This window comes from Amblyomma maculatum, chromosome 1, assembly GCF_055883805.1.
Source record: "Amblyomma maculatum isolate TAMU_Amacu chromosome 1, ASM5588380v1, whole genome shotgun sequence".
Taxonomy (NCBI): domain Eukaryota; kingdom Metazoa; phylum Arthropoda; class Arachnida; order Ixodida; family Ixodidae; genus Amblyomma; species Amblyomma maculatum.
Genome location: NC_139344.1, coordinates 351089534 through 351116128, shown reverse-complemented (window position 1 = coordinate 351116128; position 26595 = coordinate 351089534). Strand labels below are relative to the sequence as shown.

At 46.7% G+C, this 26595-nt stretch overlaps 1 protein-coding gene across 1 annotated transcript in view; it reads left to right on the top strand.

Annotated features, from left to right (window-relative positions):
• The first annotated feature begins 686 nt into the window (after positions 1 to 686).
• Positions 687 to 26595, top strand: part of tll (nuclear receptor subfamily 2 group E member tailless) — a 38865-nt gene continuing 12956 nt past the window's right edge. Inside the window, exon 1 of the mRNA XM_084587155.1 lies at positions 687 to 738. Within this exon, the coding sequence (XP_084443281.1) occupies positions 702 to 738 (37 nt within the window). The 5' untranslated portion in view covers positions 687 to 701. The remainder of the gene's footprint in view (positions 739 to 26595) is intronic.

Sequence of the window (26595 nt, the reverse complement as noted above, 5' to 3'; positions counted from 1 at the left end):
AAGGAGAGGGCGAGACTATGCCGCGACTGCTGCAGCAGGCAGGCAAAAGGCTGCCGCCAGAATCCCCGTGGCTCGTCGCAGCAGTGCACCCCTCACCTTTCAATGCTCCCACAGCGTGGCGCACAATGCGATACCCGCTCCCGCTGCCCTTCCCTCCCCACTCTGCTCGCAGCGGTACATCCCGGGAGGGGAGCAGCGATTGCGCGGCCGCCGCTCACTTCTGCTGCCTCCGGCGTGTCACGCCGCGAGGAGGAAGAGATGCGGTGATCCGTTAGAAACACGGCCAGCAGCCAACAACCGCCGCCGCCGCTATTGTCCGAGCGTCGACACCGCCCCGTCCAATGACGTTGGGCGCGAAGGCGGCGCGAAGCCAGCGCCCTCCCCCGGCATCTGTGGGGAGGCGGGCGCTGGACAACACGGGCGCCCAATGTGCCTCAGAGGCAGTCGGTGGAAGAGCAGCGGCGCTTTTCGACGTTCGGTCGACTTCCGATTGCGCGGGAGCGCGTGGCTCGCCAGTGTTGCCGCGACAGAGGTCCGGAGTTGACAGTGCGGAGTTCCCCGACGCTCCACTGGCCGTTGCTCGTCGGTTGTCATCTTCCCGCTCTCCTTCTTGTCGTCCGACTCCCACGAGCTTAGTGGAAGACATCGCAGTCACGGCGAATTTACACCGCAGTCTGTTTTTCGCCGCGTCGTCACCGGACATGGCCGCCGGAGTCAGCAAGCCACCCGGCACGTCCAGTGAGTACACTGAGGCTGCAATCGCCAATTTTTCCGATGCTACGATGTCATGAAGTTTTAACAGGGACTGCGGTGATGTCTTTATATGTTTACACAGATTGCAGCTGACGTACCATTTATTCGTTTTGTAAAAAGAGACGTCGATTTCCGCGAGAAAAGAAGGCCTGATGAGTTATGCACAACCCTGGCATTTCTACTCTGGCATCTCGCTTTGAATGTGTGCGCGCGTGAGTTGGGTATTTTCTCTCAACGGGTTATCTTTGAATATCTCTTCAGAGCTTGCCACCCATAGTGATCAAGTGGTCTTACTGCACTCGCAGAGAGGGACAGCGAGCACGTGCAGTTGTTAGTGCACATGAGGTTTGTGAAGGCTAATGTTGAAACGCAGGTAACATGCACTCAAGCGGTGCTATTTAATCGACACGTGCGGTAGGCACAAGGCAACCTTGGTTAAAGTCATGTTTAGCTATTGCTCCGCATAAAAGAAAATACTTTCTTGCTGCTCAAGGAATCGGGGTGTGGCAACCAAGCTGTGTACGGTTTTGCAATTTTCACATTATTCACGCAAGCAAACGTAATTTTACTTGACAAGTTGTCAGGCCGTTGACTGCAGCAAACCTAAAGCTGATACGTGCCACAAGGCGGAAATGGATAAGCTCGGTCGTCCAGTTAACTCTAAAATGCCAGTCCGTATTTGCCAAGCTGTATAGTATTCTTCAATCTACCGACTTCGCCTGATGTTGCAAGATTAGGAGCACGGAGTTGTGAGCGAATCGTTCATTAATGTAATCGATAAACCACTCATTCCGATAGGAAACACAGGATATCGCTTACACACTGCAGCAGAAAGCGTCTCGTATACGGAACCATGGAATATGTGGCTTCAGAAAATTAGAAGACATATTCTCTGCATGTATACAGTTCAATCAGATGTAACAGATGCACGGGCACCTATAGCAAAGTTTACATAAACTCGACGAAAGTTATGTCAGGCCGCCATTTATTACAGGGAAAGAGTGAAAATTGCTCGTCCGGGGTTTCCTTTTCAGAATACGCTCTTTCTCTCGAATAATCAACTTAACAGCACTCGGTAAAGTTCATGTTACAAGGCTTATATTGTGGTCACGTTACGGGCGTGGCAATATCTTCATCACTAGGGTATCGTTTCGTATACTTCCCAAAACTGCATGGTTCCCGGTATCCTGAAAGTTAAAAATAAATTTTCTTTTAAAAGCTCCCATCGAGTTTCCTTTCCCATTTTATATTAGTTGAGCGATTTTAGTCAAGAATGTTCACTTTCTTTTAGGAATTATTTTTGCGAGGTTCACATTTTCCCCAAATAGTCCCCGGTACGATGGTATCTCAACTATTGTTGCCAGCTTACAGGCAATTAAACCAAAGAACGACAAATAAACGTCGTATTGCCTTCTTTAGACGTATTATGTTCTAAAAATGTGCACGTGAACCTATATACGCACCGCGTTCTGTTCCGCGCACTCGATTTGGTTTGTACGTGCTTTTTCTTTTTAAATGTCATCTATACGATGAGATTTTGCAAGTCGCTTCTCACTAGCAACAATGTGCTGGCGCGCATTCTTTCTTGAACTTCTCATTTTAATTCTGATCATTCCCGTTATTGAAAGTCCCCTGTAAATATGAATAGGCGAACCGTGAATTTTCTCATACGTTATGTTCAATGATAGACATTATGCACATTGTATTATGTTCGTTATATGATTATGCACTGTAAAAGTTTATTTTAATATAATTACTTACAGTCATTTTAGTTTTCTAACTTTGGTTGATGCTCTTCCTCTGGCTACTTGTATTGTAAAGAGATAATTTAAATAACCCACTATTCATGGTCGAATGTATACCAGCCCGTTTTTTTATTCGCGATTTAGTTTTGTCTTCTCAAACCCATGTAAGATGCATCATTACAGTCTCCCCGGATTTATTGCACGACCTATAGGGCGGATGCTGTTTACACGACAGACTGCGCCAAAACAAGAAAGCGATATTTAACTAAAACCAAGTAATTTAGCTTTTCTTTTGTTTTCGGTTCTTAGCGCACATCAACAATATCAGAAGTTGAAGGCGCCTCCTATCAAAGGCGAGCCTAGCTTTTAAAATGTCAACAACGAAATTGCTGTTCATAAATTCAAATGTGAAAAGAAGAAAAAAAAAAAGCTCTTCTGAAATCTCTTCAAGCTGGTTTTTCCATGCTGATAAAATTGCGCCACAGGAACGAAATAAAGAAGCGTTGCGCGTCTTTCTTGGCGCAGGAGATGTTTACATGATTCATGTCATGATACCATGGCACAAAGAGTCAATTTTAGCAGAGCTACAACGCGGGAAAGCCAATTTCTTGTTCTCCCAAAAGCACACATATACTTTGGCGGTCAATATCTCGAACTAAGGTTTCGCAGGCGTTCAATTTCGCACTTAATGTTGCTTCCTAAAAGCAAGATTCGAAGTTTGGTTAGTTGTTTGTATTTGATTAAATGTTATTTTATTGCACTTTACGCGCAAATAATGCCCGCTTTGACATGCGATACACCTCCTGAAATCACAAGTACATTATTCGCGGCTTTTAAAATGAAGCACTGAACACACATCGTATATGTCTGTGACGATTTTTTTCTTTTGTTTGTGTCATCGACGCTGAAACGCGGCTACGCGGCTTTAGATTTAGCTGAATAAATTACGATAGCCGGAAATATTTCTGACAGATTTTACTTTACATAACCACTGCACTATAGAAGCGATGGATGTGAGGCGGCGTTGCTTCTAATGATTTTAAGGCGAAACCCTTTTGTTTCTCATCGTTGTCCGTCCGTCGGTAAAACCTGTCACACTATTTAGCTACCCGCGACACATCACTGATGCGGGAGGAGTCTGACTTTGGACTCCAATCTATTCCAATGTCCCAATGTCAGTCATCCTGCTATGGCAGCCACGCAGGAAACATGAGAAATGTATGCATTAGTTCACCTCTATTGTCTAGCATCATGTCAACGCCGTTGGCATGGAGACTTCCACCACTGTTTACATTTAAAGCTGTCAGTGAACATCGTTTGTGGATAGTGACCGATAATGATTGTTGGTGGTATAGTTAGTGACAGTGAAGGAGATGACAGAGATTACTGTGACGCCATCGCCCATGACGTGACGCGTGACCAGATGTGACGCTTTCATGACGTCCCATCCGGTCATGTCTAATAACAGAAACTGGTATTGTCATGACGTCACATCCGGTCATGACAACATGTCCGGTCATGGGCGATTTCGCACGCCATGGAGTCCGATCTAGGCGTCCGTGCTGCGTACGTCTTTCAGTTGGTTTCTTCCTCGAACGCCGCACCAAACAGCATACTATAGGAGAAGGCGCAGTGAAGCAGGAATCAGCGGCGTTTCAAACTGGTTTACAGGAATGAAAAGTAGTAGTTCTCCGCGGACACCTGAACCGCGCCTTAAGGGAAGAGAGAAAGAGGTGCTGTAGCGAAGGGCTACGGACCACCACGCAATAAAGGCTTTCGCCTCATCGCACTTTAGTGGTCCAAAGTGCCTCTATAGATTTTTACGTTCACTGGTAGGTCATTTATAGCCATTTTGGCTAAGCAAGCGTGCGTGTCGTGTCAATACTGCTTTCTGCACTATAAACTCCTGGTTATCCCATATATGTATCTCCAAAAGTGAGCAAACGCGAAACCGACCCAACTAACAATGGAACTATAATGTAATCTCCCGTTTACATATTTCGATCGGACAGCCTCCTTTTTTTTTTCTCCTTACCGCAACTTCGATACCCTCTTCTGTTCCCTTTCTTTTTCTGCAGCATTGCGAGTATTTGTGCGTACGTTTTACCTCACGGGACTGCGATTGTGTGTGCGTGTGTGTGCGTGTGTGTGTGTGTGTGTGTGTGTGTGTGTGTGTGTGTGTGCGTGTGTGTGTGTGTGTGTGTGTTTCGGTCTCATTTTATGAAATGTAGACTGTTCCGAGAACGGGGAGCATGTCAACTCATCCAGTTGTAAACTTGAAGTCCGTGTGCAGACCACCCAAACAGCTTTACGTGAAAGCCAGCAAACTATACGACAGAGAAACAAAGAAACCATTTTTTTTTTCAAATTAACTGCCCCCTATATAGCACACTGCTTGCGATAATTATACATTTCAATTCTAAAAATAGCCGCGATTATGCGCCGCATTCAGTTTGACTGAAGAGCTGCTCGTCGCAGAGAGCATGCATGCAGATCGTCCCCAAACGTGTACATTTACGCGAGCACATTTTACTCACGACAGCCTTTTACGATTCGCGCTGGCTGGCATGGTACTCGGCTTATACACGTACATATACGCGGCAGCTGCATGCAGCAGCAATCACGGGCACACATAAACGCACGCACAGCCACACATGACGCGACGCGCAGTCGGATCTCATTACGGCGCGTTATAAAGACATACGCGTGCACACAGGCGTGTCAGCGTCCCGCGCTGCTCGGGGAGATTAATTTATGCCTCGGTCGCTCAGGAGCGCGCTGCGCGACATGCAAACGAACCAACCGAGAGTGCTTTATATATGCTCTCACTGCGATTGCTATTGGCTGAAATATAATTTAGCATTTTAGGCGTCGAGGCCCATATCTGGCCTTCGCTTTTAATTTAGGTCTTCTGGATAACTGCTATGCTAAAGTGACAAGCTAAAACCAAAGCACTTGTGTTCCCTGTATACTGAAGAACAAGAGACGTGTAGATATTTCGCAGGGACTTCAATCTTTTTAGGAAACTGCGAATGACTGCTTGAACTTCCGTGCCGTGCACAAGTTATGCTCGCACGTTGCGCCTGTCATATACATGCATGTATCTGCTAGGAACGAGAGATTGATGTCTTTTCGAAAATGTCTAAGAAAATACGATGTTCGAAGAGAAAGTTAAAAAAGAAAATAATAATAATAATAATAATAATAATAATAATAATAATAATAATAATAATAATAATAATAATAATAATAATAATAATAATAATAATAATAATAATAATAATTCGTTCACATGAAGGCAAAGGCGCAGTATCTGACACACAGACCCTGTTTACACCTGAACCGCACCGTAAGGGAAGATTGATTTATAGGAAGGGAAAGGCGCGGTGACTGTCTCACTTGTTTTATGTGGACACCTCACCCGCGCCGTAAGGGAAGGGAGAAAGGTGGGAGTGAAAGTGGAAAGAGAGAAAAAGGAGCCGTAGTGAAAAGCTACGGAGTAATTTCGACCACCTGGGGATCTTTAACGTGCGCTGACATCGCAAAGCACACGGACGCCTCTTTGTTTCGCCTCCATCGAAACGCAGCCGCCGGCGGTCGGGATCGAACCAGCAGTTGAGGTTCTAAAGATAAGAACTCGTGACCAACAGCCTCATTTCTTTTTGTTTCGCCAGATGATAAATAAATTCGCCCTGCCGCGGCGGCTCAGTGCATGGTTTTGCTCGACTATACCCGCGTTCCGGTAGATGCTGAACGCAAGGCCGCCGTCTACTGTATATACGATGTCAGTGCACGTTAGAGAACCACACATATCTATATACTCCCCTGATGGGGCTGGGACAGGTGGGTCACCGCCGCTTGCGGCGGGGGCTTGCCTGCCACCGAATTTTTATCTGTTGTAGGCCGTCATTGCACCCGCCACCGTTTCGATGGTGGACGACGGCTGTTGTTGCGGCGCGCGTCTTTCTCTCCCTCTCTCTTTTCTTGCTTCTCTATTTTCTCTTCTGTTGTTGTTGTTGTGGCTGTAGGAAGAAGGAAAAGAAAATGCACGGGCCTGCTCCTGGCTCTGTAGCTGAGCCACCTCCGCTGCCTCGTGCAGATAGAAGAGAATATAGAGAAGGAAGAAAAGCAAGAGGGAAAGAAAGACGCGCGCCGCAACAACAGCCGTCGTCCACCATCAGCGGTGGCATGTGCAATGACGGCCGACAACAGATAAAAATTCGGTGCCAGGCCAGCCCCCGCCGCAAGCAGCGGTGACCCAACCTGCACCAGCCCCATCAGGGCAGAGCACCTCTTCTGTCTGCACGAGGCAGCGGAGGTGGCTCAGCTGCAGAGCCAGTAGCAGGCCCCTCTTCATTTACAGTTTGGAAAATGACAAATAGAAGCCCAGCGGAAGAAAACGAAAATACAGTACATGCAAATAGTGTACAAGCCTACAAGGTATAATATGCAACACAAGAAGGAGATTATGTTCTTTTACTGCCTTTCCCCTGTGTATGGCACACAAGAAATAAATCTCAAATACCAAATATGAATATATATTACATCAGTACAAGTAAAAGTGAAAAAAGATAGAGTTGGCCTTTTTCGTCGCGTTTTTGAAGGGCTGAGTTTGGCGGGCTGGTGCGAAACCACTTCTTCCGTATTTTTTAAATCTTGAGCCAAGCTAGAACTTTCATGTGGCAGTACTCCTATATACTGGGCTTCCACGCCATAGTAAACAGTTCACTTGCATCCATATAATTCAGTGTATGAGGATATATATTATGGTGAGGCTACCCCCCAAAAATATATAAAATAATATGCCTCTGCTCGTGCCACTATAGGTATAACGGGCTAGTGTATAAGGACATAACGGACAATTAAGAATGAAAATTCACTGTCATCATCTACTTGGTACGGGCAGAGGCATATTATTTTATACATTTCTTTTTGATAGCCTCACCGTAATATATGTCATCATCTACTACCGATTGTCCGATTTCTCTAAACCGCCAGTCAGTCATGATTATATAAGAAAATATGCACTATAAGGCACGAAAGGCGCTGCTGATGGAAACAGTGACGAACTATAAGGCAAGACGATATATAAGGCAAAAACGTGCAACGGACAATGAAACGGCCTCTAGTGAACCCCTTATATGGAATACGTAAGGAACACGCATTGTTTAAAGATTGGGAAGAAGAATGCTACCAAATAACTAGGTCACCTGAAGACGTTTGTGAATGCGACCGTTTTACGAGGCTGCCGTCAAATGGCTCTATAAAACCGCGTTTTATGGCCTATCAGGGCATATATAGTATAGGCCTCGCACGAGGCCAGCCGTTTTTCTCACGAGAGCGGCAAATCTTTTGCTGGATCGCGCTAAACGAACAATGCACCCCTCATACTCCCCGAGTCGACCGTAACGTCCACCACAGAAGAATGGGGTCGAAACAACGGCTGACGCAGTGTCAAGGAGGCTAACTGCATGCATACCTTAACAGCATGTACCCCGTAAACTAATTTTGCACTACGCGCACTCACCTTCAGTATACCCGTTTTCAAAAAAAAAAAAAAATTATGTGTAGATGGCGGTTGTGCTGAGTAGTGTAGTGAAATCAAGTTTAACATAATATATCCTTAATTTACCCTTATGCACGTTTCCGCATATGTGGCGGAACATCTTGGCTTGGTCACCGTTCGCGCAAACTGACACTGTTAGCTTTCTTGTAGTGAAGTTAAAACGATAACAGGCGCTTCCACTGACGTCTAGACATGCATGCATTAACTTAGGTGATACGAATCTTATCTAGAACCTTTCCCGTTTTCTTGTTAGAGCACAAGTATATAGTTCATCACTATGGCATGCAGAGAAGGAGAAAAAAATATAGCATATCCACGACTATGACAACGTGTTTAGCGACACCGCTAAAATTCTGCTCCGTAAGTTTTCTTCTTGATTAAGCTTTTTCTTGCGCAGCCACCGGTGTCGTCAATCGAACCGGCGTTATTGCGCGGCGACAGCGGAACGGCGGGTCGCCAAACCATCGAAGCTTCTATATGATTGCGTGGTGACTAACTACAATGTGTAGCTTATATGCCCTGCCAACCGACTGATAGCAGCTTCGTTAACAGCCGCTGTATTGTGTACCATATACCTTTAGTCTTCCTATTAGTTCTGCCTCTTCAAGACATTCAGTGGCTTGCCTCCATGCATTTCATTTGTTCGCGATTGGTTAATTGTTCGCCCTAGCAGATGGCCCCAATATATCGCACTGCGGCATTTTCGAGCCCTAACCGTTACCATACATCTCCGACTCCGACCGGCAACTTCGATTTTGATGAATGTGTTTCGTTGTTGCAAAGCAAAGCCGCCGAGAGAGTAATACAACAGCTAAGGGGGGGAGGGGGTGGGGAAGCAGCACGCAAATGGCGGATCGAATGAACAGTCTTTCGTCCAGCTTCGCTTTGTGAATCATCCTGTGCCATAACCCGTTTGACATTAATCTACTAACTCGCGGGACGTCTAAGTCCTATATCTTGGACACTGAAGGCAATGCCCAGCCGTGGTGGCTCTGTGGTTAAGATGCCCGACTACTGTGCCGGAGTATCTGGGTTCGATCCCGACCGCCGCCGGCTGCAGCATTTCGATGTATATGCGAAGCGGAGAGGCTCCCATGTGCTGTGCAATGCCACTGCGCTTTAATAACCCCCAAGTGGCCGAAATTGCTCCGTAGCGCCCTCCACTACGGAACCTCGTTCTCCTTTCACACCCACCGTCCTGCCTTTCCTACGGCTTCGTTCAGGTGTAGGTACTGCGCCACTCTAATATAAATCAGTTGAAAATTTACTTAAGACAAGGTTCTTTGGTTTTCGCGAACTGTAGCCCTTGAGCTAACCTGCACTGTGTTTAAAGAGCATTTCGGCGAACTTCAGACACCGTTTGACGTTCTCCAGCTCTAAGTATACTACTGGTGAAGTCCCTCCGTGTCGTCACGGCAATGATTACCGTGGTAAAGAGTTTTTGGACCGTGCTGCTGTGATAACAGCCAGCAATCTGCTTCCGCTTGATACATGTTGGCGTATAGCTATAACGAGAACTTTGAGAAGCACCAGCTTTCCGAAGGCAACGAACACGACGAAAGTTACACTCAGCATGTTACTGACAATTAACCGATCAGTATGTGCGGACATCAATGACGTCACAGCATGCTGTGTACCTTTTTGCGATTTTTCTGTTACAAATGAAGGCCAGGGAGCATATATAGATGAGCAGTCGACTGGCGTTTGCTAAAATCAGCATTCACTTTGCATTCTGTTTATATATCCATGTCCTTCGGTCGTTCGCGAGAAACTTTTAGGGATTAATTCGAGGAGCGACGTATATAAAAGCAGTGAATTAAAAGTATATCTTCCAATGCTACCAGTTTCCTATACCAACGGAACCTTTTCTTCAGTTTTCCCTGGTCTTTCCCCGCCGGCAGTGATTCACCGCGTGCCGAAGTCGCGGCCCGTCACCGTTGCTCATGATCACGCTATCGTCGGCTGGCCTTGAGATGGGCTGGGCGGCGCCGGCGGCCGCTGACGTCACCAGTGACTTCTAAATGACGTCATAAAATCTAGTGTAAAACGTGGAAAGAAGGAAAGCTCTATTCTCCGTTTGCAAGCGTTATTCGTATATAAGTGAGTGAACAACTTGGTTGAGATCGCCCACGACGACAAACTAAACAGACCGCTTGTGCTAACTGATGATAATTATGGGATTTTTCTAGGACTGCTAAAGCCGATGAACATCGCGCTGTATATGTCACCCGCATGGGTTGTTTACTACACTCGTGCTGTTAACAGCGCTCAAGCAGCTGTAAGCTGCGTAACGCTGGGTCGTTAACAGCCTATGGAGAGCGAAATGTGCGCACGCGCTCAGCCATGGTCGCTCCGAATTGCGCGCGGGCAACCGACAAAACGTGGTCGCCGAGCTCATGAGCCCGTATCCGGGCGGCGTTCACTAAATCGACTCTGTGCGCGCCCGACGTACTTTACGAGACACGGGGCGTCTCGTAAACCCGTCGAGTCGCCCGCCACTTCACCCTGCCGCCGCTTATACCAGCCTTCTTAACTCTGCTCACGACGCGTACACGCCCGCGCAGAAACAATGGACGGGAGCCCGTATAGCCGTCAATACGCCTCCCCTTCCACCCCAACTGCGTTTCAGCGTCGCCCCGTTTTCCTTTGTCTCCGCGCCGTTGGACGTGGCAGAGTTGCGGCGACAGTCTCGAAGAGGGAGTCGTTATACAGAGCCTCTGCGCCGGGAGCCGCAAATGCGCGCGCGCGCTTTGATTGCCCCCTAACTAACCGCGACCGCAGACTTGACGCCCGTGGCTTCGAAGAAGTGATGGAAGAGGGGCCCGGTTTCTATGCCTGAGTGACGGTGTCGTGAGATGGCGGTTACACTATGCGCGCCTAATGTTGTCGCGCTGCCTCCGAATCGAGAGAGCCTTCTTCGGGTCCCGGGAAAAGGCGTCAAGCTGTCAACCTATCGCGCCGGCGGAGTTAACGAGAACGAGCCACCTTTTGAACCTAATGGATCCTTGCGCTTTTCGCCCGTGACGTCCTCTCCTCCGCGTCATCCATCGCCCGCAGCACCTCGGCCAGCCAGCTGCCAGGGCGAGGAGACGCTGTGGAAGCAACACTGACGTATAAGCGACGTGTGAGCGGTGCGGACACATTGTACGCGATGCGTACACTCAGAAGCAAAAGAAGGCAGTTCCGCAAAACGCTTGCCGCCATGCAAACATTTTCCTCTTTTCCTTGTACAGTTCCCTGTTTTTCCCCTGTACAAGTATGTATACCATCCAAGTGAGCATGTGCAGAAAAGGAAATGTGAAGAGATCTTATCTGCAGATATGATCTTGTTTCCTACTGCACGTGGTGTGAAAACCAGCCTTGTATATGCACAGCATTTGCATATGTATACCCAGTTATGCAATTTTCTATTTTTTTTTTTTTTTACTGCATACATTTGCCTCAACTGTAGGTTCTTTAAGTTCACTCCTATAGAACACTGATCGCCGGAACGCAAGTTGACTGAATTCCTTTACAAGTATTCGCTAGATTTCTTTCTTCAAGGCATGACCTGCTGACAGCGTTAACGTTAACGATGGCGGTAACACGGCGCACGCTCGTATTATGATATATCAGGGAAAACAGATCGCAGATGCACAATGAAGCCATAATTCATACAGTGACCATCGCCAATAGGGCGATGGTATTGTTCAGAAAGCGTCTGCGCCTCTTCAGGGTTATTTGGGTAAATGTCAGGCTTTATATTAGCTACAGTTCTTTGAAGAAAAAAAATATATGAATATATGCATTAACAGAAAACAATAATTCAATATATGCATTAGCAGCAAGTCAATAGCCAGCAGGGGCTGTTGATGGAGATGACTATGTTAGAGCAAAAGGGTACTGTTGGCCGATGTAGCAATTCCTTTTCCGTTATTTTGCCTCCATTTCTTCGCAAGTATAGACCTTTTCACGAGCCTAGGCGAAACCGGTTTGACTGGGCTGTGGGGCGGGTTTGGGAGAGGTAATTCACAACTTTTTCTGTGCTAGCAGCACAGCCCAGTATTCAATATGGCAGCGCCCACGACCACTTTTCGAAAAGGTCTATATGCACCATAATGGACTCCAGTCATGGTTTTTGGCAGTGAATGAAAGCTGCCACGGGCTCGAGTGATTTTTTTTTTTTTTTTTTTTTTTTTGTGCAGACCGGGCAGCTAGGAAGACGTATATTACTACTGCACCAAGTTCGGCATATGTGCACGTAGATTCATGCACGTACTTTCTTTAGTCCTCTTCGAGGCTCCTTGAGCGATGGATTTCTGCAGCGCTAGAGACAACGGTGGGGTGCCCATCCTGCATTATATTCACAATGTACAGAACGTTCTCGCCTTGTCTCTACCAGAGAGTCACGCGAGTTTTCTATTATGTAAATTTCCGGCAGCCAATTCCCGACCAAATCCTTCTGCGTCATGTTACGCGTCTTCCATATTCGTTAACGGCTATATCGAGCTTTTCTTAAACATATTTACCGAATAAATCTAATTTCTAGTTTATATGCCGAACGCGGTTTCCCATCGAACGGATATATATCCAACTACCAGGGCCAAACGGTGCTCCCTCGGATCGCAGGTAGTCGGCTTTGCCGCAGTGCACATGTGACTGGCTGAGGTGCGGGGAGCGTTCCCGAGAAAGTTCATGCTTGTGTTCATATCTCGCGTTCGCCAAGAGTAATGCAGAAGATACAGCGGCATGCATGATTGTTAATTAGGTGGTCAAGATGTGTTCGCGCCTTTCAAACGTCACCCTAGAAGCAGTAGTATAGACGGTTGTATCCTTATAGTCATCATGCAGTAATACCGTATGTCATGACTCATGGGATGTGATGAACGCTGTGATTTTGCTTTGAAGTGCTGTTTTCCACACAACATCGCTGTAATGCGGAAAAGCCATCTCTGCTGGCGCTTCCTGCTGTTTAACGGAGTGTATATATATGCGCGCGCGCGCGTGTTTTTGTGTGTAGATATTTCTGCATGTTAGTAGTTTCATGCGGAGAAGCAAAGTGTCTGATGCTTGCGATCGTTTTTTTTTTTTTATTTGCGATCTGAATCACCCTGAGCGTATTCAATATTTCCGACGAAACTTGAGTTCATGTCTTTCCATTTCCATAGTATTTTCCGCCCTTAAGTCAAGAAATTACGCCGCTTTTGCAAGCGTTTCTCACAAAACTATGCATTACGAATTGCGGCTACATCGAACTGGTTTGCGATTTTTTACTTGTTTGCTATAACGAGGCTTCACTCTTTACAAACTGTTCCGTCAAATGTCTTCGCATGCAGTGCTTTACTCTAGTTGTTTATTGCATCCAAAAGGTTAATTTAAGGAAGCCGTACCAACCTTTTGACCCTGAAAGCAGGCAGAAAAACTGTGCAGGTCGTCTTTTTCCTGAAATTCGGGTCACGAGGTGTCTACATGTGAACTCGCACCGGCCATACGTGTGTTTTCAATACACAGAAAACCCTTTTACTGGAGCCCCTAAGCGTGCCAAGTCGCAATGAAAGAGCCATTCTTTGACCAGCCTCGCTGGTTGCTTCAAAGGGAACAGAGACAAGACACACTGACAAGCAGTGAATGCAGGTCCTTTTCCATGGCATCGTCTTCATCAAGGCACACCAGACCCATACACTGGCTGTATATGGCTCTCCTGGAATTCCTGGTGGCGCTTTCGTCCCTTAGCAGTTGGAGAAGAGCGTGCACTGTCACATATATACGGTCCTGAAAGGCTCATAAGAAACAAAAATAATTGCAAAAATCTGGCAGGAAAGGTTAGCCCTCAACGCGGGGGCCTACATAGTGAAGGCGCGAGCTCGCTTCGTGACCCGTGGAACAAACCATCAGCCAGGGCGCGTCAACGAGTTCGGCGAACGGCTTCTGCCGCCTGAACACGAAGCGCACGCCGTGACTCGAGAAAGCAGCGCGCGCAGCCACCGGCCACTTCTCGGAGGCAGCCAACGTGCACATCTGCAGCAGCGGTGCAGCAGCAGACCGCTCGCGCGCGCGCACGCGTTAAAATGGCGCGCTTCCGCGAACGCGCAAATGCGCGTGCGGTGCGCGACGTCGTCGGACGCGCGCGCTCCTTTTTGCCGAGCGCCGCCGCGCCTTCGCTGTCAGTTCGCCACCGCCAAACTAGCTTGCCGCGGCGGCGCCTGACGCCGACGCGGCGCAACGTCAATTGAGCGCCGCGCGGCGAACGCGATGTGAGGAAGAGGAAAGGAGAAAAGGAAACGCGGAGCGCGTTCTTCACGCCGTGATTGCGGAGACACGGCGCGCTCCCGCGCTTTTCCGCGCAGCACCGTTGAAGCGACCGCCGACGCAGCTGTGGCTCGGGTCGTGGCGCGCTTTTGAAAAGCTCCGCTGGCTGTCGCGCGCGAACTTTGCCGCCTATTGAGCGCCGTATCGGCACGCTCGACGACGTCCTGTTCGCGTTGTGCACCGACCGAGCTCTTCCTGAGGCCGTAATGGAATTGGCACTCCTAATTATGCTTGATTGCGCGGCCTGTGGACTATTTACCGCTTCCCCCTCTCCTGCTGCTTGCTTCTCGCTTGCCTTCCAAGTAGTCCTTGCCCTTGAAAGAGGCCATTTACGTACTCGAGTGCCGTTAGGCATGCGCGCCTCGGTTCCGCGAATGCTAGTGGTACGACGCCTCCCGAGAAAACGCGCGCGAGAATGGAAGCCTTTGCAAGCACCTTTGATTGTGGGGGACATCAAGACCTGCTGTCTCCAATGTGCAGAAGACTCAATGGCAAGAATCCGAGAAAACAGGAGTGAGCGAACTAGACAGATGGTTGTACTCTCACAGCTGATGAAGCGAATGAGAGTTTTTGATAATGCGCTGCCATGCTCTACGTGCCCAGAAATTTTCCTTTATGTGCTCCCCTTCTGTGAAATGAAAAGAGTCAATATGGCCATTATGAGTGCGGCTAATGAATGATAATTCTAGGTTTTAGAGTCCCTATGTGCACGTTATTTTAGTCGGCCAGCACCAGGTGTTCTACTTCGCTAAGCCGCTCTGTGTATGCATGTGTTTTCATGTCTCTCTGGTCCTCCGCACGACTATGCCTCTGGAAGGTCTGGCAGGTGACCTGGTCGAGCTCTGATTGGTCGGTGGGGCGTGTTACGTCACGAGAGGTCTTGTCATGGCCGGATAGCCGCCAAATTGAACAACTGATATGAGACGGAATCGAATTCAACGCGACCATTGGAACCGGCCCTTATAGTCAGGCACGCTATCTAAACAACGCCAACGCGTTCGTGTAGTTAGGTTAAATCTGAGCTTTCTCTCCGTGTTGCTCCTGTCAAATGGGCAGCATGCATTTCATGATATTTCAACCGAAGAAAGCAAATTCAGATCTAGCAAAACCATGGAAAGTGAAGATAAATAATGAAAAAGCAGGCCTATAACCATATAGGGCACGATAATTCGTGGTTAGACTACAGCTAAATCGCCCGAGCATTTCTTTTCTTTTTTTTTTTTTATGGAATATAACCTGTGCCCTGTTCCTTGCCTGTCGACGTCCGTAATTTCAATAACAAGCAACCATGAAACGGTACATAATAATGTTATATTTACACTAAAAAAGACTGTAGTGGCCAGATTGCCGCTTAAAACAGCGAAAAATGTATTCTTCTTTCTGAATAAAGTGAAAGCCTCCTATGTCTGAAACTTTGGACATTTTTCATTGCCTTGTCACGCTTACGTCCTTTGATCGTGCATGGTCAACGAAGACTGTTTTTCACGGTGAGGTAGATACGTGGTTTGCCGTGCATAGTTAAAAATGGGTGCAAAGATCCTTTCGTTAGCATGCAGGGAAAAGCGATTCACAATTGAGTTCAGTCATGAGACAGCTTCAACAGCAGAGAGAAGACATAACTAGGTCACACAGACGCTCATTCATAACCAACATTTGCCGAATGTCCGCCTAATTTCTGTATATCGAACGAGCGATGGTGTGAATGCACATGCATGCCTAATACGTAATGCAGAGAATTGAAAAGAACGCGTCCCGCCATTGCTTGTCATTCTTGTCATTGGAGTATAGCCGTGCGATGTTTTTTATCGTATGAGGCCCCAGCCAGTATTGACGGCGGTTCGATTAGCGTATACAGTGTGCCATCTAGAAGTTAGGGAATCGATAAAGGGGGTCTATAGAACGAACGCACGAAAGTGACGTCTTCGTGGATGGGCACACAGACGAGTATGCATTCAAGACACACACGCGCGCATTGACGCAGCAGAAGTGGGCTCTGTCTTAGAGAGAGTGTTGATGCGTGGTTAATTAGCGAACGCTAAAAGAGGGCTGCGATGCTAACCCTTATATGACAGGAGGCGTGCTTGATATTGGCTCCCGCTAACTTTTTAGCCTTGATTTAAATCTTCGACTTTCTCTTCCTCGGCAACGGAGTTGAATAGCTCGAACGGGGGCGCGTTTAATCGACAGTGTCTCACTTCCATGGGGCTGTATACGGCAACGTGAAATCAATGGTGAAGAGATATCTGCTACGATCGATCGGGTGTGCCTTTGTCGAACGCATTAAAACACGATTTCATGATTCGTCTGAGGTGGGAACTTAATTTTCAGTTACTCCGAGTCAAATATAAGGTTTCATCCATATCTTCAACTATACTCAGCTTATAAACTACAGCTTAAACATTGAAATGTTTTCACAGAGCTTTTCTAATATTTATCGCTTCAGTAACAGGTAAATATCGAGCTTTATTTCTAAAGCTCCGTGTACAAACGATATATCTTTAACTAAATGATCCCAAGGATATCTGCATGCATTTTTCGAATGTGATGCAATAACAAGACGAATAATTAAGCAAGTAAACTAATAAAAGGTTTAGTTTTTGACTTTTTCACAACATTTTATTGCAGAAATAGAGGTCGTCAGCAGTGAAGGCGAGCCAAATTTATGAATTTTTCTATTAAGCATTGTGGTCTGAATTATCGACCATGAAAAATACAATTTTTGAGAGCACGCTAAGCTGGCTCTGTCACAGTGCGCATGACTGAGGTGGCATGCCTGCACGTGGTACCATCACATGTAGGAATTACGAATAGAGATGTCTTCTGCGTCATAAATTAGGTCAGCTGCAAGTGAATGAAGATCGACTCTTCATTCCAGTTGTCTTCTTTCTCGGACTCATGGGTTCCATATACGGAGACCTGAACTAGACCAAATACATTAATTATAGTTGGCAATCTGTGCAAGGTATTAAAATAACCTTGCAATGGACAAACTTTCTGCTGAAGGAAGCTAAACTGGGTAAGTTAATTGGTGCGTTGGCATTTTGGGAACATCGCAAAGAAACAAGAATGAAAGAAGGGATCCAAGTGCTCTTGTGTGCGTCATTTCTTCCGTCATTGTTATCTTTGCGATATGCTCCCAATATGCAATCTTTCTGGTCGCTCGGCGGGTGACTCGAGTATGGTGTCTGCCCATCTAGCCCCAGACAAGTCGACTTTCTCCTCACATAAAATAAATTAACGCCAGTTTGGAGCTTTCCAATTCATGAAAAATGGTATCAGGGTTTATCAATCTCCTTCGTACATTGCCTTCCGATTGTGTAACATCGTGTATCACACGCGCAACTATCCATAAAGACCAAAGGGTTGAATTGAACCTTACAAATAGACTGGACGGTAGCTGCCAACACGAGAGCATGCATGTGACAACTCCGCCATGCTCAGCGGCTGATGAAATCGATCGTTGAGCTGATATATATAAGAACTTCTTTTCGCCAACTAGGTCGTGTAATTTATACATCTATTAGCTGTGAGAACTTAGAAATCCTTCTTCTATTTATACCTGCGACAAACTTTCTTTTAAAACTGAATTTTAAGTACAAATGCCTCGATGTGTTTATTTTCAGCGAGCTGTTAAAAAGGCGTTTGCTTTTATTCGATAATAAAAAGCACACATGCCTTTTTAACAGCTCGCTGATATCCTGAAAATTTTTTTTTTGTTTTCTTTCGAGAGACCAATCCCATATATAAAGCGTCATCACTTACAAACCTGCTGGGGCCATCCCTTAATATTACTTATTTCTAATTTGTATTGATGGAAACTTTGAGGTATTTTGCAAATAATGCTCATTTTTTACTCGAAATCAGTCCTCTAAACACTAAATAATTTATTTCAACTTCTATGATATATCTAATGCTATTCAAGGATATTTGCTTGAGGAGGATACCAGGTTTGTGCTGATGGCTACCGAAAAACGACAAAAAAAAAAGAAAGAAAAAAAGAACTGACTTAATGCAGCCAGAAATTCAGCGCCCTCATAGCTAGTGTTTTATAATGGTATTAAGATAGTCCACCTGTCTTCTCAAAGAGAGATTTCTGTAATAATTGAACATGCTTCAAACTTGTTTGTAAATGGCGTTCGCTTACATGCAAAATATATAAATATATACGTGGCTGTCAAGGTAGCGAATGCTGTGGTTACAGATTTGGGGCATCCAGCACGTTTGTTCATTTGGGTGAAAAATAGAAAACCTTTGTTTTTATCAGCTTGGGACTGGTGTAATATATGCACGTGTTCAAAATAACCTTATAAATTCAAATTATTCTAGAGCAGTGTAGCTGCTCTTTCTTCTTGCCTATACGAGCTGTTCTTTTTTATTCAATGTTTGTCCTATACCTTAGTTAGCTCACAGCTGAGGACATTATCTCCACTTTATGAGACGTGGCTATTTTGTGCGCCTGTATATAGCTTCCAAACCGTATATAATATACTTGGCGCGTCGTATACGTGTTTTAAGTGTTCGCTTATTTAGCGGTGCCGAACGCGTGTACTTTCCCGACAGCATGTATAGTATATATTTAAGCCGGCGTCTGCAGGCTTTTGCATCTGTAGCGCAATATATTAGTCTTTTACTTGCGGTATATGGGCCGTGTCCCTGCTCGACGCGGTCACATATATTTTCTGAGCGGCGCGGCCAGCGTTCATCGCATAGAGTCAACGCAGCCTCCATTTCTCGACTAAAGTTACTCGACGGGCCGTTTACTCTAAATCAGGCAAGCAGGCACTTTATGCGGCTAGACAGCCGCCAGGCTGACTGATTGTTACGGTCCCCCTGCATCTCGCTCATGGCTGCGTGCCCGTGCGAGTGCGGTAACAATTGCGTACGACGCAAACTGCGCGGTGTAGCCTAGCCGTCCAGGCGCTCACGACGCAATAATTATTGTTGCCCAAATGTTCAGGGCTCCGATAATACAGAAGAAAGGTGTATATATACACCTCACGCTGGCCATCAAGTGTCGCACTTGGACGCCGCTCTGAAGTTTTGGCGCCTTGGCCGCAGCTGCTCGTCCTTCGTTTCAGAGGCGGACTCGGAGGAAGAAAAGAACAACACGATTGACATGAGCCTTCGTAACTCCATCAGCATTTGCTCGGCGCGAAGACATTGTGAGCGAAAGTGACGGAGTTTAGAGCGCCGAAAGATTCATGTATGAGTTTGCGTCGCCAGCTGCAGTCTCGCCGGTTTTGTATATACGTGTCAGTGCGTCATGTAGCGAAGGTTCTAATTTTCACCTGAAATTATCGCTATACTGGTTAAGTTCATGCGTCTAGTATTTGCATATGTAGCGCTTTTTTTACATTTGCTGTGTCTAGTCGGGTATAAGGCTTCCATCATAACTAGCACATTTTACCGGACGTTTCTGCAGTGCCCAGCGCTAATGCTTCTCAATAAGCTTTCCGAGGTGTAAATATAGACTCTGAGCAATATCGATGTTGGTAAACATCAGAAAACCGACTAATCATTAACTATAGTAAGCCAAGTAAATGAATTACAACAGTTAGACATTTGTTTACTACATGTTTGGTGTTTGGTTGCAATTAGACATTTGATGTTGACCATTAAAATAATTAAATCAGATTTTAAAATTGAGTGACGTGCATAGCAGTGGATGAATGTATGTGTGATACTGCTGAGATATGAGGAGGAACGTAATAATTCGATACCTCACGCTTCGTCTTGCTCTGTTCTAAAAAAAAGAAAAAAAAGAAAAGAATAGATGACACGCACACTCGCTCGCCTGTGAATGCTCGCATTTATTTTCTGGACACGCACTGCGCAATATAGTTATTTCCCGTTTAGGAAGCACAAAGTAGCAGGATCTGAAGCCAACATGACGTCATCAAGAGCTCGATCTACCGTTACCTCGAATGCTTCACCGAGAAGCTTCAGATCCTCTGTCTGAAGATCTGCAAACATTGGGCCATCGCACTGTAACAAGTCAAGGCACGTGCGTTCGACCACTGTCGGCGTTCAGTCTGTCACCGATTCGCTGTATGGGCCGCAGCCCTTCACGTCGCACATTGAACATACGGCAGCCATGCCAACGTGGCTACATTTTCTACAGCCCGCAGGGAACGGGACCTGGAGGAATATTGCCGGAGAGGACAGGGATAGAGACGTGTTAAGAATGTCCAGCTCCATTTTACATATGTGCTGAAGCCGATATACAAGCTGTTGTGAAACATGCAGCGTACATGCCAGCGATTTACTCAGAAGTTATCAGCTCTGGTTGGTTTCGCGGCATAGCTCACATAAATGTGAGGAATGAGTCTATACCGAAGTCTGATTATGGCCGCCTTCTAGTCAAAGGAATTTGTTATATACGCGATGGTCTTCCGCTCGGCCCTTTGAAACCATGCTGTGCACCTTATTGGTACAGTCAAGCACACAAATTATATGCCACAAGCGGTTTTATCCTTGTGGCCATGTCACGAAAACGGACATCAAACTAGACATGGAACCTGAGAGGCAAAGCACATTCACAGTAGGTTGTGTGTAGCACGAGGAAGTTGAAGCACAGGGGAACTGAAGTTTTCCAAGCCTTCGGGAAATGTTGGGCATCGCTGTAAACTGACATATGTATACGGCACACAAAGGCCATAGCAGTATATTGTATTCAATTGTTACATATACCGCTATAGGGAAATTCTTAAAACGGGGTATATCAACATCGTCGGTTTCTATTGGCAATGTTCAAGAGAAATGACAAATTTTTTGGTTGTATCCTTTAATTCACTATAACCAAATTTCTTACATTGAGCTTCGATTCCATTGTTAAGCGATTACTTGCTCTGCGAATGCGCGAAGGCTACTGACAGCAGAGCGTGCGGCACGGGCGCTATCAAAATAAGAAATTAAAAATGAGATAACGAAGCGCATCAGAAAAAAAAAAAAGATATATACTTTTCGTGGTATCTATAGTCGCATCTTTCCGACTGATGATCATAGCGATGAGTACGCGTCTATATTAAAGTTCGGTACACATTACAGCCACTCGAGCTAGAGGGCAGATTTCTTTCCATTTCACTTTTTCTGCCTGCAGAAAACCGAAAAATGGTGAAAGCATGCTTTATGAAAACAACGGGCCTGATCCATAGGCTGTGATTTTGCTCTTACGCGACGTGATATAACTATGACGTGATGTGTCGTGATATCGCTATGATGTGACTATACTGATTTCACCCATCTCTCTCTTACCCACCACTTTTATATCCACTCACCCCCTTCCTCCAGGGCAGGGTAGCAAACCGGTTTCCTTTACCGGTTAACCTCCCTGCATTTCCTCCTCTTCATCTTCCTCCTATGTTGCGCAAAGTTTCGTTTTATGCAATTAAACAAAGTTTTTACGGCGAAAGCCTTACTATTCCCATCACGTGAAAATCTGTCTGTCTTCGTTGGTAACACTTATTGGCACCTATAAAGTTGGTCTTGCAATAGTTTTTATCGCCGCCAAACCGCCTAGTTGTACGATCGAATGCACAACAAATAGTGCTGTAGTGACGAACCGCTTCTCCTTTCTCTTTTGGCCCACTATATGCTCATAAGCACCGCAAGTACACCTTAAGGTGGCGCCACTATTTATTTTTTTCTGGTATCGAAATTTATATGCAATCGTTCTTCAGATAGCGCTTCGCGAGAGTCATATGATTTCGTTTCCCTTTTAACACGCATCTGCTATTCAAGTAAGAATCAGTTTGCGATAATACATTGAACAGAAGACATAAGTATCTAGAAATATTTGCCATCCAATGAAGGCTTTGAGTGGAAAACAAAGTACTACATTTTTTTTTGTTTTTTTCTTTTTGTGAATATGTTTCTATAAATGAAATAGAACAGATATTCTCTGTATGCATGGGGCAAGCAAGTTTTCTTTTTTTAATAATTCCTGTAATTTGACACACATTTCTTTAGTGTATGGTTGCTATGCAACTGTTGATCCATCGTAACTGCTCCGCAAGCAAGGCAAGATTTACTCAGGGTAGACCCACCTTTTATACTTGACCCGAATACTCGGGAAGACCACGTCTATACTTCGTGGAATGAGGGCGAATATATTGCCTTTTGCGTGGCATCCCCCCCCCCACTCCCCCCCCCCGCGCGCACGCGCACGCGCACACACACACACACACACACACACACACACACACACACACACACACACACACACACACACACACACACACACACACACACACACACACACACACACACACACACACACACACACACACACACACACACACACACACACACACACACACACCTGCAATGAGCAGGCAGACTTGCCGGAGTTGTGCTCTGGCTGCCTTAATATGGGGCTGTTGCCTATCTTTTTTTTTTTTCTGTGACGTTCAGATAGACCGGCAACGTCGAGACCGTGTCGGGTGCGTATTATAGCGTCGCTTCGAGTAATTTGACTGAACCAGTGCCGGGAGGCGGGAAGGCGCAGTCACTCGCAGCTGCTGTCGGCGGGACACGTGCGATGGCGACTCCGCGGCGGCTGTGAGTTGCCCGAAATGAAGGTACGGGTGCGGAGGGGGCATCATATATGAAGGGGTCAGGACGCTGCGCCACCACCGCAGCGCACGCACGATGGCTTTCATAGACCGGAACCGTTTAGCAACGTCCAGGCGGGTGCGGGACGCGTGGGAATCGATGCTGGAGCTGCCTGTTAAGCAAGCTGCATGGGAAACGATGGGGTGTTCGCCGGCGGGCTGACGCGTCCGTGTAAGCGTGCGCATATGAGAGAGAGAGAGAGAGAGAGAGAGAGAGAGAGAGAGAGAGAGAGAGAGAGAGAGAGAGATGCGCTCTGAGTAATTGGCGAAGCGGTTATGTTTTGGTTTGGTTTTAGTTTTGCGGTGTTTAACGTCCCAAAGCGACTCGGGCAATGAGAGACGCCGTAGTGGAGGACTCCGGAAATATCGACCACCTGGGGTTTTTTAACGTGCACTGACATCGCATAGCACACGGGCGCCTTGCTTTTCGCTTCCATCAAAAAGCGGCGCGAGGCCGGGATTCGATCCTGCACCCTTGGGAACAGTATGTCGAGCGATTCCGGGGAGCTATGAAACCAGCCTGGAACTCTCTCCAACGCGCTCAAGGCTATGCAGCTTTGAGACACGCACATAGATATGCAGATTACGGAAAGAAATATAATTTGAAAGGAAACCTGACACCATTATACTGCACATAAAGTGCTTGCAATGGATTTGTTTATTATGAGTAGCAAAAATGGACTATATTGGTCGCTGACAAGTTGACAACTATGCTTAAAATTTGCAATCATTGTACCGAACTGTGTAGCGTCATGACACTGCATTGAATATGTGCTAGTTTTTAATAATTTCTCTTTTTTTTTTCGGAGGCCCCACGTGTGAAGTGCTTTTCGCAGACGCTTGTAAATGAGCTCTGATATACATCGTAAGTCCCGGAGAAGACGAGGCAAGGCAGCCTCCTGTCTTTTGTGTCGGCATCTTTTGTGCATCGGCCTAATTAACGATCATCGTCCATGCATGCAGTCATTCCGTCCAGGCCTTTCAGACCTGGCGTGCCTCTTTCATTTATAATCTGCTCGCGATCAAATCGATTCGGAGTCCTTGTCCGCGCTGACAGGCAATCCACGCTGATTGACGACTTGCCTGAGCTGCTCACGAAGTCACGGCGCTGTGGCCGAACGGCGCAGGACCGACTAATGCGGTCCATGGCTTGAGCGCGCTTCGAGAGAACCCTGACTCCGCGTGATGTGCCAATACGAGCGGATGGAAGCACTCAATCAGCTGCTGACGCGGACGGCGTTAGACCCGCCTGGCAGCTGGTCAGCGCGTGCCGCTGCAACTCGCTGAATGATGAGAGGGAGAGCCTGGTTGCTGGATGTAAAAAGTGCTCATTAAAGCGCGGAATTTCGTACCGGTGCAGTTATAAGCAATGTATTGTACGCAGCTTTTTTTGCGTCCGTGGAATAACTAGAAAAAGGAAAAAAAAAAGCGAAAAAAATTTAATTGGTCCAATTTTAATATAATTTTGCTCGGATAACGAGTGGAGTCATTTCTATTTGGCAGGAAAAAATGTACTATACCAAGCAGACGACAACGCTTTGGGAGTGGACGTTGCTTGAATTATATTTAAAATGAAATCGGCTTCCGAACGAGTCATGACTCATGGCACCAGGGCACTCGTTGACATGCCACACACGTTGAAGTGCGCAGGAAGGATGCGGTCATGTAGTTTTTTCATGAAGAGCCAAAGGCGATGAGCAACAAGAGCTAGGGATGAGAAGAAGTGCTCGGCACAAAGCACTGTCGAAAGAATCGGGGTATGTGGTGGAATGGTGGAGGACGTCAACTTCATGTCCAAGGGGGGCCGAGCCACTGGCAGTCACACCCTCTCCCTTCGCATTGGATAAGCAACTATAAAGCTCAGAGAAGAGAGGATAACCGATGGTCGCTTAGGGTAGCAAAGTGGATTCCAAGAGAAGGAAAGCGTAGTATGGGCTGCAGAAAGTTAGGTGGGCGCATGAGGTTAAGAAATTCGCGGGGGTCAGGTGGATGCAGCTAGTACAGGACCGGGTTAAGTGGAGAAATATGGGTCAGGCCTTCGCCCTGCAGTGGGTATAGTCAGGCTGATGATGATGATGATGATGATGATGATGATGATGATGATGATGATAGAGCTCAGTGAGTTTGGTTCCAGGCCACGCTGTTAAGTGCTTACTTGTTGCCAGCGTTGAAAAGCGCTTGAAAGTGCTCCTGACAGACGAAGGATCGAATCTCTGCCGTATATGTTGATGGAGGCGAAACGGAAAGGCGACCGTGTGGTGTGTGATGTCAGTGAACTCTATACGGTCCGTGCCACGGTTTTGACCAAAAGTAATAAACGCGCAAATACTGATTGGTATTGCATTGCCCATCATCCCGCCATGAAAATTTTCCATGCATGCACTGCTGCTTAGTAAGCACACGAAAACGGCCTTCCGGCTTTGCGCTCCAATTTCTAAATTAGAGCTATCAAAAATAAACAAATGAAGATATTAGAACGGAATCCCACTCTATCCTTACACTTTACTCTCGGCCATGGTTTCCTGCCGCGGACCCGCAAGCCGCACTCGCAAAGACCGAAAGGTTTCGTTGATAAACCCTTGTGCATGGTCGCTCACTGGGGCGTCGTGCCTCTTCCGACCTTCGAGTACCGAACGAAAGAAGCTGCAGCCGCGGCTGAAGTTGCCACCGCGTGCAGTCCGGTGTAAAGAAGGTCCCCTTCCGCTATTTTCGCTCCCAGTGGCAGCAGCTGCGGAGGCCGCCAAAAAGGCGCGTACGCCTGGTCAATTAGCCGCGCAAAGGCGACCCGGAGAAGGTCTGCATGCGCCGCCGAGGCTTTCCGCGCGCGGTCGTGCACGAAGCGAGAAAGCCGCACCGTGTGAAGGCACGTCCGGCGCTAAACGGGTCGGCAGGGTGAATTCCCTTCCGACAAACGGCTCTTGATTTACGGCGCCTCATCACGCGTGGCAGGCGCGCGCGGGGCACCTTTCATTCATGCAACAGGCGCGGTTCTTATAAAGACAGAAGAAGACACGCTCTCCATCTTTTCTCGCGTTATTCTCGTTCTTTTCTTGGCTCTCGGAGCACTCCCACGGCAGCCTGCATTCGTTCAAAAGTTTTGCTCGTGCAACGTAGTGAACCAAAAATAAAAGGAAGGAAAATGAACAGGATATGAAATTCGTGCACTCTGTATACAGCCTGTATATACTTAGAGAACTTGCCTTGCTGCCTGCGAACAGGAGCACACAAAACAGCCCCTTGGGGTCTGAGAAAAAGCGAAAATGAGCTGTGAACGCTGTGATCTGGTGGTTGTGCGTTCTGACAGGGTATCGGAAATACTTCGCTATAATATTTGCCAGTCACAATTGAAGATTAAATAAAGGGTTTTTATTGTGCCCATATTTTCGCCCTCATTGCCGTCTTATTTTTTTCAATTTGCCTATTATTTTGTGTACAGAGTCGCGACGCGGTAACACAGGCATAACAGGGAGGAGTAATCAAGTAAACATTTATTGGAAAAAGAAAAGGTGGGGATAGGGGGGTCAGCAGCTGCTTTCAAGGAAACAGAAGACATACACGTCCTTACTTCTTTTCGCCTGTCATGAATTCAGCGTGTTAACGTCCTGGCATTGCACTCAGCCAGACGACCTAC